Source organism: Sorex fumeus, unplaced genomic scaffold (genome assembly GCF_029834395.1).
Source record: "Sorex fumeus unplaced genomic scaffold, SorFum_2.1 ptg000008l, whole genome shotgun sequence".
Lineage (NCBI taxonomy): Eukaryota > Metazoa > Chordata > Mammalia > Eulipotyphla > Soricidae > Sorex > Sorex fumeus.
Window position 1 is genome coordinate 79,652,537 of NW_026606065.1, and position 18,076 is coordinate 79,670,612.

The following is an 18,076-nucleotide window of genomic DNA, read 5'->3' on the forward strand; positions in this document are numbered from 1 at the left end:
AATGAGTCCTCAGTGCTCCCTGACATTTAGGCAGTAGTCACTTACTTGCCCTGTGTCACCCCACACGTTAGGCCTGGCCTCTTTGCTCTGTGCAATGTATTTGCCCTCCTTCCTATCAGCTGCTGTTGTCTATTGAAATACTTGAAATAACTCAGTGTTTACTATGCCACGGGGTGGGGATTTTAAGCTAAATATAATGTTCTTGTTTGTAGAGCTACAGAAAAGATTTTTAAAGCAGAAGAATAAATCTGCATCCCAGCAGGATCACAGGGTTCATTTCAAAACTCTTTAATAAGATAGCATTAATGTTTTTAAATAGACTTGGAGCGATTGGGTAGATAGTATAGCTGGTAAGGCACTTGCCTTGCACATTGTTGACCAGGGTTCAATTCCCGTCATCGCATGTGGTCACCTGGGCACCACTAGCAGTGATGCCTGTGTGTAGAGCCGGGAGCAGCCCCTGAGCATATGTGGCACACAACAAAAGAAAAATGGAGTTAGAAAATCACGGGCATATTCTGTTGACTCTTTCTGAGATGATGCCTAGATGCATTGATTAGATAAAGACACTTTGTAATTAGTGTATTAGTTATAAGTCAAGAGATGCTTCTTGAAAGTATTTTGAAGTTAAAATATAAATGTACCCTGTGTAATGTGGCTTTTTGATTGTTTTATTGGGGGGAAAGAAAACCTTTGTAAACAATGAATACTATTAATGTTTTCAGTGTCAAGTGTTTCTAGGTCTTATCACAACTAAATGATTGGGATCTGTTTTGATAATTTTTAATTAAAAAATAGAATTATTTGGCTTACAGTGAGACAGTAACCCCCTTTTTAATCGATTGCATATGGACACTGCATATATAAATATGCACATATATTTCAAACTCTTTAACTTCCTTTTGTTCATTTCTCTTGATGAGCATATATTCTTTTGAATGCTTGTCCATTGACTCTTGTTGATTTCTGAGTTTGTTTCTTCTTTCTTATTTTTCTTCTAGAATTAGTAGATCTTCCCTTGGTCAAGTTTGACTTTTCTTGCAACAAAGTGCTGGTAATTCCCATTTGCTTTAGGGAGATGAAGCAGCTGCAAGTATTACTACTGGAGAATAACCCTCTGCAGTCCCCCCCAGCACAGGTGAGTGGTCTCAGGTAGAACTATTACCCTCGAGGATATACTATTAAAAGCATTCAGACAACTCTTGCCCAACAGTGTTTTATTTCTGGTATTCTGTGGAATTAATATTGTATTAGGCAGGATCATATATTGTCATAGTCTATGAAAAGATAAAACCTTGAGGGGAAAACTGTGGAAAGTACATTGTATCCGGCTCCATAGAGTTTATTGGCCAACATTTGACTCACTGTTCTGAGTGAGCATATAATCCCAGAATTAGGTGTTTGATTATGTTATTATTCTTAGGCATTTGAAACTGTAGCATATGCCTTACAAAAGGAATAGTAGAATCATTAGTCTTGAATGTTAGCTGTAAAATGGGATTTAAACATTTTGAAATAAGAATATTGGTTCTTTAAGGACAAGATTCAAGTTTATATAATTTAATATAACAAAATGGGAGCGTATGTATATATGTCTATGTATGTATATATATGTACATATGTATATATATTCTTAAGGTTGGAACATGCTAGATAATCTACCTGACTTCTATACTTTTAGAATTATACTTAAAACACTTTTTGTTAGAAGTTCATTGTCCTTTGCAAGAAAAACCAGACATTTCTTGCATATGCTTTTGTATTTAAAATGAAATTTGGAGAAAAAGATGGTCTAAATCCTTCTCTATTTTAGAGAGGCCAAATTTTATGTGTATCATTAGAGTGTTAGTTACTTCAGATATTAATTCAGAAATTAAAATGTGTAGTCACATATATAAAAATTAAACTTTCTGCTATTAAAAGAAAATATAGAATATATATACAGACTTTCCCTTTCTCCATAGATTTGCACAAAGGGAAAAGTGCACATATTCAAGTATCTGAGCATCCAAGCATGCCAGATTAAAACAACTGACTCCCTATACCTCCATACGATGGAGAGGCCACACCTACATCAGCATGTGGAAGACAGGTAACTATAAATACTGACTCTGAAACCCCCTGTCTAGAATCTACTTAGGGCAAGGTATTCCAGGGAAATAACTCTCTAAGTCCCTTTGCTTCATATAACCTATACAGAATTACAGAGCCTAATTTCAGCAACTTTGGGAATGGAAAGAAAATTGATTCTATTGACAGTATTTTGGCATCTTTCAGATTTTATCTACCATCTAATCAACATTCCATCCTTCTTGAATGCTCTGCATTCATGTTTACATGCATATATACATATATATATGTATACGCACACACATATCTTTGTGAGTGAGCACTATAATACAAAGATAAGTGTTTTTTACTTCTCAGTTAAAATTGCCATATCAAGCTCAGATATATTTTTGATGACTGATACTTTTGTAGTATTTATAAGAAAAGCTCCAGGCTTAAATTTTATTTTATTTTTTTAACTTTTTTATTGAATCACTGTGAGATGGACCCTTACAAAGTTGTTAATGATTGGATTTCAGTCATACAGTATTCCAGCATCCATCCTTCCACCAGTGTACATTTCCCAGCACCAGAGTCCCCAGGTTTCCTCCTATCACCCCCAACCCCTACCTGCTGCCTGCCTGTATTACAGGCTCCCTCCTCCCTCTCCTCCCCCTCCTCCTCCTCCTCCTCCCCCTCCTCCCCCTCTTCCCTCTCCTCCTCCCCCTCCCCCTCCTCCTTCTCCTCCTCCCCCTCCCCCTCCTCCTTCTCCCCCTCCCCCTCCTCCTCCTCCTCCTTCTCCTTCTCTTCCCCCCCCTCCTCCTCCTTCTCCTTCTCCTCCTCCCCCTCCTCCTCCTCCTCCTTGCCCCCCCCCCCCAGTGGGATCATTCCAAGCTATTATTGTCATCCTGGTCTCTTCTCTATCTTACCTACCCTTAGCCCCACACACACTTGTAGTTAGTTCCAACTGTTGACCAGTCCTCTTAGCCCCTGTTTTCCCTGGCCATGGATATAATTTTTAAAATTCTTTTTAAAATATAATATACAGCACTAGACCAATAATACATTGGGTATGGCATTTCTTTGCACGTGGCAGGCCCAAAGTTCAATCTCCATGCATTCCCCTTAGCTTGCCAGGAGTGATCCCTGAGTACAACAGAGCTAGGAGTAAACCCTGAGCACTTCTGGGTGTGCCCCCAAAACAAAACAAAACAAAAAGCAAAAAAAAAATAGATTGGGCATAATTTTTTCTATTTCCTGTTTTGAGTGGAAGTGTTAGCATCCTTTCACATGTTGTTGGCCTTTATTGGCATAAATCTGGCCTTGAGTTTTCAGAGAACAAAGTTTTTAGAAACCATTTGTTCCTGAGAAATCCTCACTGCAGAAATCGTTCCTCAACTTTTACTAATGCTGCAACTGTGGTGTCTACAAACCTCAGTCTTCCCTTACGATATATTTATATGTACACACACACACACACATATGATATGATACATATAACTGTTATCCAATAGCATGACAAATGTTTATGAGAATAACATATATATTAAGCATTATATTATATTAAGCATCATAATGCTTAATATATATGTTATTTTCATAAACATTTGTCATGCTATTGGATAACAGTTTATAGAATTATTTAAAAAACTACATAAGAAATTTTAAAAGCCACTTAGAATGTAAGAGGTATAAAGCTTTTGGATTGTTTTTGTTTGCTTTCATAGACTAGAATGAATAAAATTAGGAACATGTTAATTATTAAAAAAGAAAAACAGAAAGTCTACTCATAGTGTTAACCCGTTACCCCCAAACACAAAGAATTTATCCTGTTCTCTGTTTAGACTGCACACACATCTGATTTTCATTAGACTCGCTTCGCCTCTTAAAATCATTTAACATGGGCTGATTTGTTGCCATGTGGCAATAATAGTACTTTGTATATAGCAAGCCTGTTATTTGAATCTTTAATGACTTGCCTTGTGAACTTTGTGATTTTTATTTTTTCTAAATCAACTCAATATCGACATCCCAGCAAGAAGGATTCAGATTCAGGAGTTGGAAGTGATAATGGTGATAAGCGATTATCTGCCACAGAGGTAAAGTTCATACTCAGAATTTTTTCCCTTCTGTGAAGCGAGATGTATCTGTCTGCATTCATTAACCTCCTTTCTGGTAAAGGACTGTTTCACATCATGAAAATATGTAATAGTGTTTCTCTAAGCAATTTGAAAAATTTCTAAGTAGTATATAAATACTAATTGTTGTTTTTTCTATATCTTAAATATTTGTAAATGTCTCTTAAGTAGGGACCTTATCTCCTTCCTCTCTTACTGTGTCCTCCACATTATCTGCAACATTCTTGTATGCTTAATAAACTTTATGAAATGGCTAAGTGGTATGCAGTACTCAGGAAGAATTTTTTTGAAATGTTTGTTTATAGTGACAGTAATTTAGGAAGAAGTTTTTACAAGCATGCATAAATGTTCGTGAATAAAATGTACATTGCATGTGAGTGGTTTAGCCACAGGAAATATGTTTATGTGTAGTCATAATTTTAGTAGCAATGTTTGTTTACCTAAAACTCTGAGATTGTGTACTTTTTCAGATAATTGGACAAAAAATTGTTTTTTTGTGAGCCAAGAGACCTCACAGATGAGAGCTTTATAAAGTGGTTGTAAATAAACTTATTATTGCAAATAACAATATATTGGTTTCCCCCACTTCTTTTACTAATATATCAATAAAACAGGACTTCTTTTTTTAAATTTTACTTTATTTTTATAAAGTTGACCACAATAATCTTTTATATTCACTACACCAACGCCAGGCCCACCACCATTACACCTTCCCACCACCATTTTTTTAAATTTTCCCAACCATTACTCAAGCCTGCCTCAGTAGCAGGGACCCTAAATAATTTATTTTGTATTGCTTGTTATGAATAATTTGCTAAAAATGATAAAAAAGCTTTCATTAAAAGATAGTGTATGAAGATTGTTGTATCTCACCCTGGAGCCTTAAAGCCCTTGTATAAAAGATTACTAATGTGTTGTTGGGCTGGAGCGACAGCACAGTGGTAGGGCGTTTGCCTTGCACGCAGCCAACATGGCCGACCCGAGTTCGATTCCTCTGCCCCTCTCGGAGAGACCAGCAAGCTACCGAGAGTATCTCGTCCGCACGGCAGAGCCTGGTAAGCTCCCCGTGACATATTCGATATGCCAGACACAGTAACAACAAAGTCTCCAATGGAGACGTTACTGGGCCCGCTCGAGCAAATCGAGCAATGTGTTGTTACAGGTTGACCCTTGTGAACTAATATCTTTTAATCAAAATTTGTTGCCTTCTACTTTGAATCATATCCAATGTATTGTGCTATTCCGGATACACCAGTGGTATAGACCATTTGTCCCATGGTCACAAATGTGGCCAGGCACGTTTGGAATTCTAAAATTTTAAATAAGGTGATATAGCTGGAGTTAAAGTTTTAACTGGGTGGTGCCTTTGGGGTCTGAGGCATCTCTCGATTGCTTAACATAGAGATGCTAAATATCTATATTGCTAAAACTTCTGAGATTTCTTTGTGAATCTCCGTATCATGACAGGTTAATGAGTTTTTATGGCAACAGGGACAGTTCATGGACATCGTGACTGCCAGGTTTCCAAAAGAACAGGGAGATGAGGGGAGGTCACGGATCCCAGACTCCTTGAGAGCCTGGAGATTTCAGTCACAAACCCCGCATACCTGAGTTTTTCAGCAGATATATTCATGGATGAGACTTATCTGAGCCTGTGGACATTGACTGTGAGCATGATGACAATTGAGTTCTGGAGGTTTTTGGCTGCCGGGGCTCTGTTTAGCCATTGGTGGGACTCACCCACCCTCTCCAGGGTGCTCTGATATGAGATTAAGCCGGGTACAGTATCTAGGTGTATCTCTGCAGCTTGTTGATCTCTTCTGAGATTTCTTTGTGAGTCTCTCTAAAATAGGACTTCTTCATAGAGCCAGAAAAGATAGTGACTAATGAAAAATATAACATCAGATACTTTGTTTATGAGGGAACTTTCTGAAGTTTTTGTAGTTTAAAACATTATGTTACTCCTAAGTTGTAATTTATAGGTCAACCATCCCATATAAAGAATCCACATTTTTATGCTGTGTGATTCAAGAAAATATTATCTTTTCCCAGTTTGCTTTAGCTCTCTGAGTCTTAATATGTAGCTGAGATATTTGAATTTATTTTGCACAAAATACCTTAGAAAGCGGGGTGTTTAAAACAGGCTATTTAAAAATCTAATACAGAAGTTTTTCAAAGGAACATGGCCAGACAGTTAGTACAGGGTTTAAACAGCTTGCCTTGTATATGATTGACTGGGGTTTAATTTCTGGTACAGTTGAACCCTACCAGGAGTAATCTCTGAGCTCACAGCCAGGAGTGTGTTCTGAGGACTTCCAGGGGTGGCTCCAAGGCCCTGCAAAAAGAATCCAACCCCCAAAATTAGCAGACTAATAACAACATCAACAAAAAGCAAACATGAGTTAGACACAACTATTTTTTTAAGTCTATTTCATTTTAATAAAAATACTCTCATGATGCTACACGAATAGTTAACTATGCTTTCCTGTGGGAAATAATAATTAACACATTGTTTTATATAACTTGTATTTAATTCATCTCCCTTAGTTATATTAAAACTCTTTAGTACTCTGAAATGTCCCTTTATTTCTCACTCCAAGCTTTTATTATTATTATTGAATTAAAACAGGCTTTGCTTGATTCTTTATCTGTCTTCTAGAGATAATTAAGTTCATTAATAAAGCATTACACAAAGAACTTCATTATCCTTTTGTTCTCACTGAGTATAAGTAGGTGCTAATTTACTAAAAAGAAGCCATGGGTCTGTTCTCTTTCTTTAAACTAGATGCATATCTTTGAAATTTTGCTAAGTTTTAAGAAAAGAGGCGGATAGAAGGAAGAAGGTTTATAGAAAGGATGTATTCAGCAGAATAAAATACACAAATATTTGTTAGGTTTCTCTTGCCTCACATTACAGACTCATGCCTAAGAAGAAGCTGGAAATTATTTGTAGTCTGGTGAAGATTCTGGATGATCCCATGTAGCTCTGTTTCACTTTGTCTGGCAAACTTGTTTTCATCTGTGACCAGTGGATCTTATTCCCCATACATACCTCATTAAGGGGTTCAAGAATCACACCACATTCCCTTTCTTTGGCTGTTACCATTGTCCGATTAACTTAGAATTAGCCACTAAGAAGTTTATAGTATTTTCCTTAAGAGAAACGAGGAGAAAAATCAGGATATCAGTGAACCTCTTTAATGAATGAAATGCACATTTGTTTTCGGCCAGTGTCTAAACAATTTGGCACATATCCAAAAATAAACAAATGTGTTCTGTGGAGGTTCCTAATCCCTGTCATCTGGAAAGCTGTTCAGTAAATTGCAGCACCAAGATGGAGGCACAGGAAATAAAGGAGCCTCCATATTTTATTTGTGGCAGAATTATAGATTATCTGCATAAACTTCATCAGCAAGGAAACAAGACCCACAGAGAGAGCCAACCTTGATGACTGAAAGAAACCTTTATTCCTGTACTGACACAGCACACATGTTCCTGTCAAGTATCATAGTCATTTAGCACTGCTACATATTTAATGCCACTTCTTCAGCCTAAAGTAGGGAAATAAACCAAAGCTTAATGTTGTATATAAGACACACTATAAATAAATAACACCTCAGAGTTGACTCCTGGCTTTTTGTGGCAATCTGTGTAAAATCTCGTAAAATCTCATGCCATTTTGATGCAGACTGTTGATTAGACTTCAAGGAAATACACAGTAGTGTTTGACCCAGTCTGTCTCCCTCCCTCTTTTCTTCCCTTTCTCCCTCCCTTCCTCCCTCCCTCCCTCCCTCCCTCCCTTCCTTCCTCCCTTCTTTCCTTGCTCTCTCTTTTCTGTTTTTTTTTTTTCTAATGGAGCCCCAGGACCAGCCAACCAGACCTGGTGGTTCAATGCAAAGACCCAAGGAGGAGGTGCTACCCCAGCTCTGTGGTGAGCACCAAGGGCTGGGCACCCCAATAGTGCTCCGGGGCCTCCTTGCCCACACCTTGCAGTGCTGGGGGTCCATGTGGTGCCAGGCATCATCAGGGTTAGGTGCCTCAGAGAATGCACTTTCAGCCATGTACTTTCTCTCTCCAGTCTACATTGTCCTTTTTAGTGCTCTGGGAACCAGGTACCCAAGAGAATGTCAACCCAAAACACATGCACAGAAGAGCACATGAGTGTTAACTGGATGAATTTTTGCAAAGTGAATGCTTGTATGTGATATCTAAGAGATAATAATAAACATAGAAACAGAACACATTAGTGGTTTTCAGAAGTTTGTGTGGGGTGGAGACCATCAGAAGGAATAAATTTCTGTTTCAAAGATAAATTAGTCCTGGGTAACTTACTTCTGCTAACTGTAGATAAAAATATTGCGATATATATATATATATATTCGAAAGTTGCTAAAAGAGATCTTAAAAGTTCTCCTGAGGTGAAAAAAATAATTTTTTAAGGTTTGAAATATGATCTAAGCTCATTGTGATAATATGTCATATGCCTTTTAATGCAGTCTTCTGTGTCAGTTATATCTCAGTAAAACTGGGGGCTGGTTTTATACATGCACTGACTGTATAGAAAGTACATGAGTCGAATCTAGATCAGTTTTCACTAAGGAAGCACATCATGTAACCAGAGCCCAGTTCAAGAAACAGAACTTTGCCGGACTGCTAGAAACCTCTTTCTTTGGCCCTACCCCCACTCCATGAGCAGCTACTGTTAAATATCATGGATGAGCTCTGCCGCTGTTTGAGGTTATAAAGGTATACTTGGCCTTTACTCAATACTGTGAGGTTGTTTTTTCTTTTGTTTTAAATCACGTAGCATCTCTTTATCTTCACTGATTACATTTCTCTTTTGAATAAATTGACGGCCTGTTTCTTTTCAGCCTTCTGATGAAGACACTGTCAGCCTGAATGTGCCAATGTCCAATATCATGGAAGAAGAGCAGAGCGTCAAAGAGGACTCATGCCATCTTCTCAGCCCACCTAAAGGTCAGTCAGTGAAGATGGGGAGAAAGGGCTTGTTCCCAAGGCTGTGTTGGATATAAACACAGATATAGAATGATAGTGCTTCATACTTAATGCAGCATTCCTCACACATCAGACACTATGCTACTATGGGAAGGCAATCTCATTTGAAGTCCAAAGCTCTGAGAAAGGTAGTCCAATCATTGTCATTTTATACTTGAGGGAACCAAGGCTTAGAGAATTTGCCTATGGTTCACACTGCTAGGAAGTAGTAGAGCTGATCTAATTTTCAGGATTTATCCAAGATTGTGCAAATGTATTCTTGGACAGAAAATACTGATAAGGAAAACTCTGGGTGAAAATAATACATAAAATTCCCAGAGTTATTGACTCGTCATTCACCTTGAAGCATTGATTCAAGGTCCCAAGACAGTTTAATTTTTTTATGCAATTATTGTATTTCTGGGAGTGGGGTGAGCCACACCAGCTGTTCATAGGGCTTATTCCTGGTTCTGTGCTCAGGGATTATTCCTGGTGGGGCTCCAGGAATCGTATGGAGTGTCAGGAATTGAACCTGGAGTTGAACATGCATGGTAAGCACCTTAACCTCTGTACTATCTCTCTGGCCCCAAGTGCCTCCATTTTAAACACAAGACTTTCAAGGCTCCCAAGTCTATCTGTCTTAAGCCCAAAGAGGAAGAGCATGAGGTTGCACATGATCTGGTTCTCTGACTCTTCACACATAAGCTAGACTTGGTTCCATGGCCAGGACAGGGGCTGTAGTGGAAATGTTTGTCCAGAGACCTAGTTGATGTTGGACAAGCCAGTTGGCAAGTCAGTTGAATAAGGACGAGTGAATTTCCTTATCTATATATAAAATGATTAAGTAAATTTAAGGATTTTCTGCCACTGTAAAATTAACTTTCTGGTTCTTTAATAACCACCAAACGATCACTAAGTGCATCCTGTCTTGAATATGTTGGAAATTCATGTAAAACATTTCATGTTTTGATTAAAAGGTTTTATTTGCATTTTGATAGCACTTTTGGCTTTCTGTTTTTTTTTCTATAACTTTAAAGAAAATAGTAAAATTTAATGTTTGATGATTTATGGATTGTTGTTTCATGTTATACAAATAGTGTAGAACTAGATTCAGATGAAAGAATAGCTAATAATTTTTTTAATTCTTGTTAGTGATGGTTGAGCCATTTAAACCAATGCAAATATTTCTCACTTCTTTTTGTTTAGGTTTTGAAGCTTAGCATATAAGCGTAGCATTCATGTTTTATCAGATTATAATTACAGCTTTACTTTGTAAAAAAAATTCAACTGTACCACGCAGCCGCATACATGGCTATGTAACACCTCTTAAAGCAACAAAGACCTTAATAAATTCTTAGACAAGCACTTAACTCGACAATGAGATATAATAATTTTTACATATATTGATTTGTATCTATTTTAATATTGCAGCTTTGTTATGTAATTATTTTAGTTCTAATATTGTATCAACAATTTTGCCTTTTTTTCTACATTATAATAAATTTTTTAAAAGAAAAAAATTAAATAGGAGACTCTGCAAAAACATGACTTCCAGGTTCTTGACATAAGATTTGTAAATTATGTAAAATAGAATGTAATGTTTAGGCATGTTCTTTCAAAAGAATTGCTTGACTCATTGCCAGTAAGTTCCACCCACTTCCTATCTGCCTGTCTTAGAAGTGAATATTTTGCTGACTAGAGTTCTTAAAGTGACTCTGTTGCTCCTTTTCTGTCTAGTGATCTGTTGCTATTGCGAGGAGAAATCTGTGCAGTATTGCTTTCTATCTGTGCAGTATATCTCTCACACTTAACTCCAGAATGATCTCTTGTTGGATATATTCTGAGAATGTATTTCCCTCACGGTGGACGTTATTATAGTTATGTCTTGTGTTGTTATGATTTGAGCTTCTTGTCCTAATTCCTTCTCACATGCTTCCTTGAAACTCTTTCGGGGAGAGAGTGATAGTACAGTGAGTAAGGCATTTGCTTTACATGTAGCCAACCCAGGTTTGATCTCCAGCATCCCATATGGTCCTCTGAACATTGCCAGGACTAATTCCTGAATGCAAAGCCAGTAGGAACCCTGAGCATCACTGGATGTGACCACCTCCCCCCCCCAAAAAAAAACCTGTTTCCTCACATAAGTACCAGAGCTGTTTCCTCACATAAGTTACCAGAGCCAGGTTAGACTTTTTTAAATTATTGTTACTACCTGCCATTTAGAAGTTTCTCAGTAGATATTTGTTATATTTTGAGTTTGAAGATTACTTATTACACATCACTGAGCACAAAAGCCCTCTTTATACTTGTTTCTTTGTTCCTTAAAAAATAACAAAGGGGGACTGGAGATATAGTACATCGGGTAGGATGTTTTACTTGCATGTGACTGAACCAAGTTCAATCCCCAGTACCCCACTTGCTCCCCTGAGTCCTGCCAGGAGTGATCCCTGAGCACAGAGCCAGGAGTAACCCCTGGGCACTGATGATGATGCCCCCCGCCAAAAAAAAACAAAAGGAATTTTTTAATTTCTTTTTTTATAATGAACTAAATGATCAAAAGACTCTGACTTTTAAACTCAGCTGAGGTTCCTTTTTTTTTTTTTACTTTTTAGCTCTTTGCTCCTTGATTTTTCATCTTTCCTTCACACAGTTTAAGACAAAGAGAATTTGTATTTTCATACACCTAGCATGGTAAAAAAGGCTACTGAAATACATACTCTCTGTGCTTAGCTCATCTGTTCATAAAATCATGCTTTCTGCCTTTCTCTGTTATTTTTGTATTAGGGGAATTTCATCAGGAATTTCAACCAGACCCTTCTCTTGTGGGCAACAGTGACAGCTCAGGAGAAGCAAGAAACCAGTTTGTGCACGGAGCAGATGTTCTACATTCAGAATTTATAAACTACACAAAGGCAAGTTGAAAATCAACTGATTTTCAAATTCATTTTCGTTTGTTTGATGCCTTAGAACTTGAGTTCGAGGTGATGAATCCATCACATTAAGTGTTTACACTGACATCTGCATTTAGAGCTTTCTAACATCTTGCAAAGTTTGGCACATCAGTTCTTTAATAGCTGGAAACAGTGGAAACAGTCCCTTCCTTGCATGCCTGTCTTTTTTTTTTTTGCAGGAGTCTGTGATTTTCTTCTGAATTTAGAAAACCTTCCCATTACCCAGTATATTCCGCATGTTAACATATGTGTCGGGGTGACCATTGCTATTGAGCAAAAGCCAAAATGGCATTTCACATTTTTTCATGTGTCCCAGGCGAATGCTTTAATTGGAAGAATAGCCATGATTAAAGAGAAAAATGGTTACTTTTAAAGTTGGGCAGTGGGGCCAGGGATGTGGCTCAAGCATAGGGCATGTCAGATGTGTGAGGGACTGGGTTCCACTGGCACCTTTGTGGATATCTGTAAAGTCTGACAGCGAATTACTTTTCTGGAAAGGTCATTTTGAGAACACCTTTATTCTGAAGTGTTGCAGTTGCACTGAGAGGCTGAAAGGTTGGTTGTAGTCATTAAGTTTTCAAGTGAACCTTTATCACAGTGGCAGCAAAAGGGAGAAAGAAAAAGCAGGTCTTTTCTGTAGCTGATAATTTGAGGTTTCATTTGAGACATGATGGGGTGCCTGGTATATTTCTCCCTGTTGTTTCTGTTCAGGTTATGGCACCCAAGATTCACAAGGGTGCTTCTTTTGCTAAAATTCAGATTTGCTGTGGTTTGAGAGATGGTAGGCTCCAGGATTCGCTGTTAAATCAAGCATGTGCCTCTCATAATTGTTAATGCATCTTGTCTGAAGATTTTACTATTATAGAGGACTCCAAGTGATCAAGTGATGTATTTGTTTATTTGGAGAGCTGGAGCGATAGCACAGCGGGTAAGCTGTTTACCTTGCACTCAGCCAACATGGCTGACCCGAGTTCGATTCCTCCGGCCCTCTTGGAGAGCCCGGCAAGGTACCGAGAGTATCTCGCCCTCACAGCAAACCTGGCAAGCTCCCCGTGACATATTCGATATGCCAAACACAGTAACATGTCTCACAATGTTATTGGAGCTGCTCGAGCAAATCGATGAACAATGGGAGGACAGTGACAGTGACAGCAGACTTCTATATGGGCATCTCTGGGCATCACCTTCTAAGAAACCAGGAATCTGGATTTTATGCCACACAAATCCATGATACACTCAAGAGGTCTTTATGCCCTTAAGGCTACACCTGACATATAATGTACATTTGTAGAAAACCAACTAAAATTATTACAAACATTATTGATTATTTTTTAAGTTCTTATTTCTAAATATTTTACACAATTGCCTCATTTATATCTCCATTATATAACATCACTTGAGTCTTATTATTTTAATTTTGATGACTGAAAGTCACCTGCCATCCCAATGGCCTAGTGACCCTTTCTGTGTATGATCCCATGTGTGCTACATACAAATGCACATACACGTTCATACTCACACATATTTGCATACACACATGTTCATACATATATGCCAAGATAATTCACATGCACATGTACGTACTCATGCACACACAAGTGCAACACACACTCACACATACGTACACCTACATGTATGTACCCTTTATATTTTGCCACCAAACAGTTCCTTAAAGTATGAGTCTAAGGACATGACTCTCAGCTTTCCCATGAGGCTTTCCCAGATTTGACCCCTGTCGATAATTTCTGGGATAAGACTGTCACAAAAATGTGGAAAATTAGCCTTTGGTCTTTTTTTCATGTAGAATTTATCTTAAGAGTTAAAACGATGCAAATGCTGAAGGAAAAACTATACAGAGATGAGTGAAATAAAGCATATTGCTTCAAAAAAGCAATGTCTCAAGATAGAGATTTCAGGAATCCAAGTGCTTTGTAGATATGGCAGGGTTTGGAGTAGTATTAGAGTCATAGAAACCTCCAGAATGGTCTCTTATTCCTGCAAGCAACTTCTTTTGGAAAGTCAAGAGAAGAATGGTAATAATACCAATAGTGAAGTTTTAAAAATTCCTACAATGAAAATCGGGCCCACTTTAGCTTCAGCTCTGTCACTTTTTTTTCTTTTTGGGTCATACCTGGCTCTGCACTCAGAAATTACTCCTGGCAGTGCTCAGGGAACCATATGGGATGCTGGGTATTGAACCCAGGTCGGCCAGGTGCAAGGCAAATGCCCTACCCACTGTGCTGTCACTCCAACCCCACAGCTCTGTCACTTTAAAAAAAGGATCACAAATATAGTACAGGGGTAGATGTACGTAGACGTATGTAGATGACCTTGGTGCAATCTCTGGATCCACATGTTCCCCTGAGTATGGCTGAGGGTGATCCGGGAGCATTGCCAGGGTGGCCCCAAGAATCCCCAGCACTATAGCATCCCAGGAAGCACCACATACTCACCCGTGCACTGAACAGACAGCCCTAGTGGAAGAGAATGATCAGGAGAGGCCCTTGGATCTGCTGAGCACCACCCGGGATATATTGCACCACCCACCTGCCTCCCCACAGAAACCCCTCGGAGAATATGCTTGACGGCCAGCCAGGGCACTGTGTCACTCATTCCTGCTGTATCCAAGAGTTTTGCATTTTACAGAATTCTCTTACATCCCTGTAACTGAATTGGAATCCTGTGCTTTTGTAACCACTGTTGATTTTCATGATTCATGAAAATTTTTGTCTTAGCAAGTCACCTCGAATGCTCAACTCTCCAGTACTGAGCCCGTGCTTCCACTCAACTCTCCAGTACTGAGCCCGTGCTTTCAGAGCAACACAGAAAGTTCTTATGAGCTTCTGATCACACATTTTTGTCAACTGGTCAACCTGTAACCTTGCTTTGTGTGTTCTGAGGTTTTAAAACACCCTATTTAATAAGTATTGTTGATTCAACTTTGAACTCAGCCAGTAGCCAGGAGGAAGCTTATCTAACATGTGTTTTCTCTCTAAGGCGCTTAACACTCTAGTGCCTAGGAACACAAGAAAATCCTTTAGCACCATGCTCAGGGCCACTTGAAGTGCCATATCCCCCTCAAAAGCACCAAATGGCACAAAACACTGTCTGGCATGGACAGTTGTAAGAGCTGCAACAAGAAGACATCTCATCTTATTCCATCTCTGCTGAGAAAGTACATGGCTGGGAAACACAAATGTACCACACCTCTCCCCACATGCCTGCCAGGTGCCTCAGGGCAGTGCTGGTGCCCTCAAAAGCACCTTGGCTATGGTTTGAGGGTTTTAAAGACATTTTAGTAGTAGGCAAGCCGAGTAGGCAATTGTATGAAAATGGAATCCTGGAATAATAATGCAAACTTTGCATCCTACTTAAAAAAATAGATGTTTTGAGCTTTTGGGTGTTTTTTATTATGAAACTGGAAGTGAGAAGGAAATACCCGTGGCTCTTGTAGTTAAAACCCAACAAGAAGAGAGCACCATGGCACTAGTGGCAGATGTCGCCCATGCATCCCACTCTCACTTGGACAGTGGTTTAGTTATTTCCATGGGCTTTAAAACATGATCAGCAGAGGAAGTGCCTGAGTTTTTCCAACCTTCCTCACTCCTCTTCCTCAGAAGTCTTTTTTTCTCAGCAACACACCTGCGGGTGTGACTGGACCCGAGTTGGTCAAAGCTGCATAGAAACCTTGACACAGAACACAGGCCTTTTGTCTTCAGTTCCTTCCGTGCCAGGGAAGTGTACCCCCATCAGGTGTGGCTTCCTTTCTGGCTGCGAGCTGAGTTAAAGCTGTGTTTCTCTGTGTCAGAGATCAAAGTGGAAGAAACCTGTAAACATTCCTACGGTGGGACACACCTTTCTTAGTATTTCTTCCCATCTAAATGGTTCTCCAGGAAAATAATAGAAAATGATGGGAATTTCTGTGAAACCTGGGTACTGAACATGTGAAAATGGTTAGAGGCAATTTGAGGCATTTGGGGGAAGTATTCAGACTCTCCTTTTCCCCAGCAGCACACGTGCACATGCACACACACTTGCAGACACAACACTGCATCCTCTCATGTGACTTAGTGGCCCAGGGGAGAAATCTGTCACCACCAGGAGATTTGAAGCGAGCAAGAAGAATTAGATTTAGTTGACATTTCTGACTCTGATATAACATACTGTGATAGGCCAGGCTTTCTTTTCTTTCTTTTATTTTCTTTACCCTGTTTTATTTCTTTAACCAACCTTCCTTCCTTCCTTCCTTCCTTCCTTCCTTCCTTCCTTCCTTCCTTCCTTCCTTCCCAAATTGCCTCTAACCATTTCTTTTCTTTCACCTTCCTTCCTTCCCTCCCTCCCTTTCTTTCTTCTTCCTTTTTTCCCTACTTCCCTTCCTTTTCTTCTGTCTTCCTTTGTTGTTTTGCCATACTCAGAAATGCTCAGGGCTTATTTTTGTTTCTGTGCTCAGAGATCACTTCTGGAGGGGCTCAGAGGTCCATCATATATGGTACCCGGGATAAGACCCAGATCATCCACATGCAAAGCAAGCTCCTTACCCTTGGGATGCCTCTCTGCCCTACCTTCTTTTTCTTTCCTTTCATTTTCTTTTTCTTTTCTGGTGTGTGTGTTGGGGGAAGGGTATTTTAATTATGGTAAATTGCAGATAGCATGAAACTTACCATTTCAGCCATTTTTAAGTGTACAGTGACATAGATTATAATCATATAGTTCTCTAAGTACAATTCAAGATGCTGTACCCATTCCCTTGGCTGGGTGACTGTCCCAACAAGCCAACTCCAGTCCTTTTTTCCTATTATGAAACTGAAACAGGGCATTTCCTGTGCCCGTCTCCCTGTGTCTCTGGCAAAGACTGCTCTTTCTCTGGTACATGAATCTGACTGCTCTCGGTACTTCATATCAGTGCAGTTATATAAATGCCTTTTTGTGACTGGCTTGTTTGTCTATGTCTTTGCAATCCCTCCATGTAGTGGAATGTGTCTGAATTTCCTACTTAAGGCTTATTGACATTCCATTGTCCATATAGAACACATTTTGTTTCTCCACTTCCCAATCAGTAAATAGACACTTGAGTTTATTGGTTTATTTCCATTTTATTTATTTTCTTTGATTATGGGCCAGGGCAGATTTGTTGTTACTGCTGATAGCCAGTGGCTCTCAGAAGACCCATGTGTTCTGTACACAGGCCAGGAAGGAGGACTGTGAAGAATTGCTACGGATAGAAGAGGACACCCATTGGCAAACAGAGGGAATGTGAGTACCAGGCACCTTGCCGTGAGCCACTATCCCCTGCACAGTGCATGTTTCAAGCAGAATGTTGCCTGCTGCTGATAGAACTTTGGTCTTTGGGGACGGGCAAGCTCAAATTCTTACCTAATGATATTGATAAGAAGGTCCAAGTTTATGGGCCAGGCAAAACATGTGGTAAAAAATTGCAAGGCTCTGAGTTCGATTCCCAGTTTTACTTGTGTCCCTTCATTCCCCCAAGCATCCCCCTACCCAAGAACCACTGGCCCGGAGAAGCTCTAAATCTCCACATGGGCCATCACAGGGAGTTACCTCAGGGGCCTGAGCTTTACTGGCTGAGGCCATGTAAAAAGATGTGAAAAGAAGAAGTTACAAGTTGCTCTCTGTCTGAAGACTTGAGTACTTATTGTACTCTGGGTTCTGTTGTCAGGAACCACACATGCAAGATTGCATTTCCTCATTGACCTTCGGGTTTATCTGACTTGAGCCAATGGGGAGAGATGTGATTGGGGGGATTCAAATTGCTAGACTGCAATTATTGACTTCCTTCCATTTGCTGGAAGAACCCACAAATGGCTCGAAAGCCATATGTAGCCTGTTTTCCCAGACGTGGAGTACCTCTGCAGTACCTAGATTCTTTACCAAGAATAACCAAGTTCAGATCTCAAAAAATTCACTGTACCTCTGGTTCCAGTT

The 18,076-nt window shown here is 39.3% G+C and overlaps 1 protein-coding gene across 4 annotated transcripts in view; it reads left to right on the forward strand.

Moving 5' to 3' along the window:
- LRCH1 (leucine rich repeats and calponin homology domain containing 1) overlaps positions 1-18,076 on the forward strand; it is a 219,602-nt gene that overhangs the window by 149,875 nt on the left and 51,651 nt on the right. For all 4 annotated transcript variants that reach the window (XM_056109670.1, XM_056109672.1, XM_056109669.1 and 1 more), the window contains exons 5-10: positions 1,002-1,138; positions 1,965-2,092; positions 4,085-4,148; positions 9,059-9,164; positions 11,967-12,094; positions 17,319-17,386. In XM_056109670.1, coding sequence (XP_055965645.1) covers positions 1,002-1,138; positions 1,965-2,092; positions 4,085-4,148; positions 9,059-9,164; positions 11,967-12,094; positions 17,319-17,386 — 631 coding nt within the window. The remainder of the gene's footprint in view (positions 1-1,001; positions 1,139-1,964; positions 2,093-4,084; positions 4,149-9,058; positions 9,165-11,966; positions 12,095-17,318; positions 17,387-18,076) is intronic.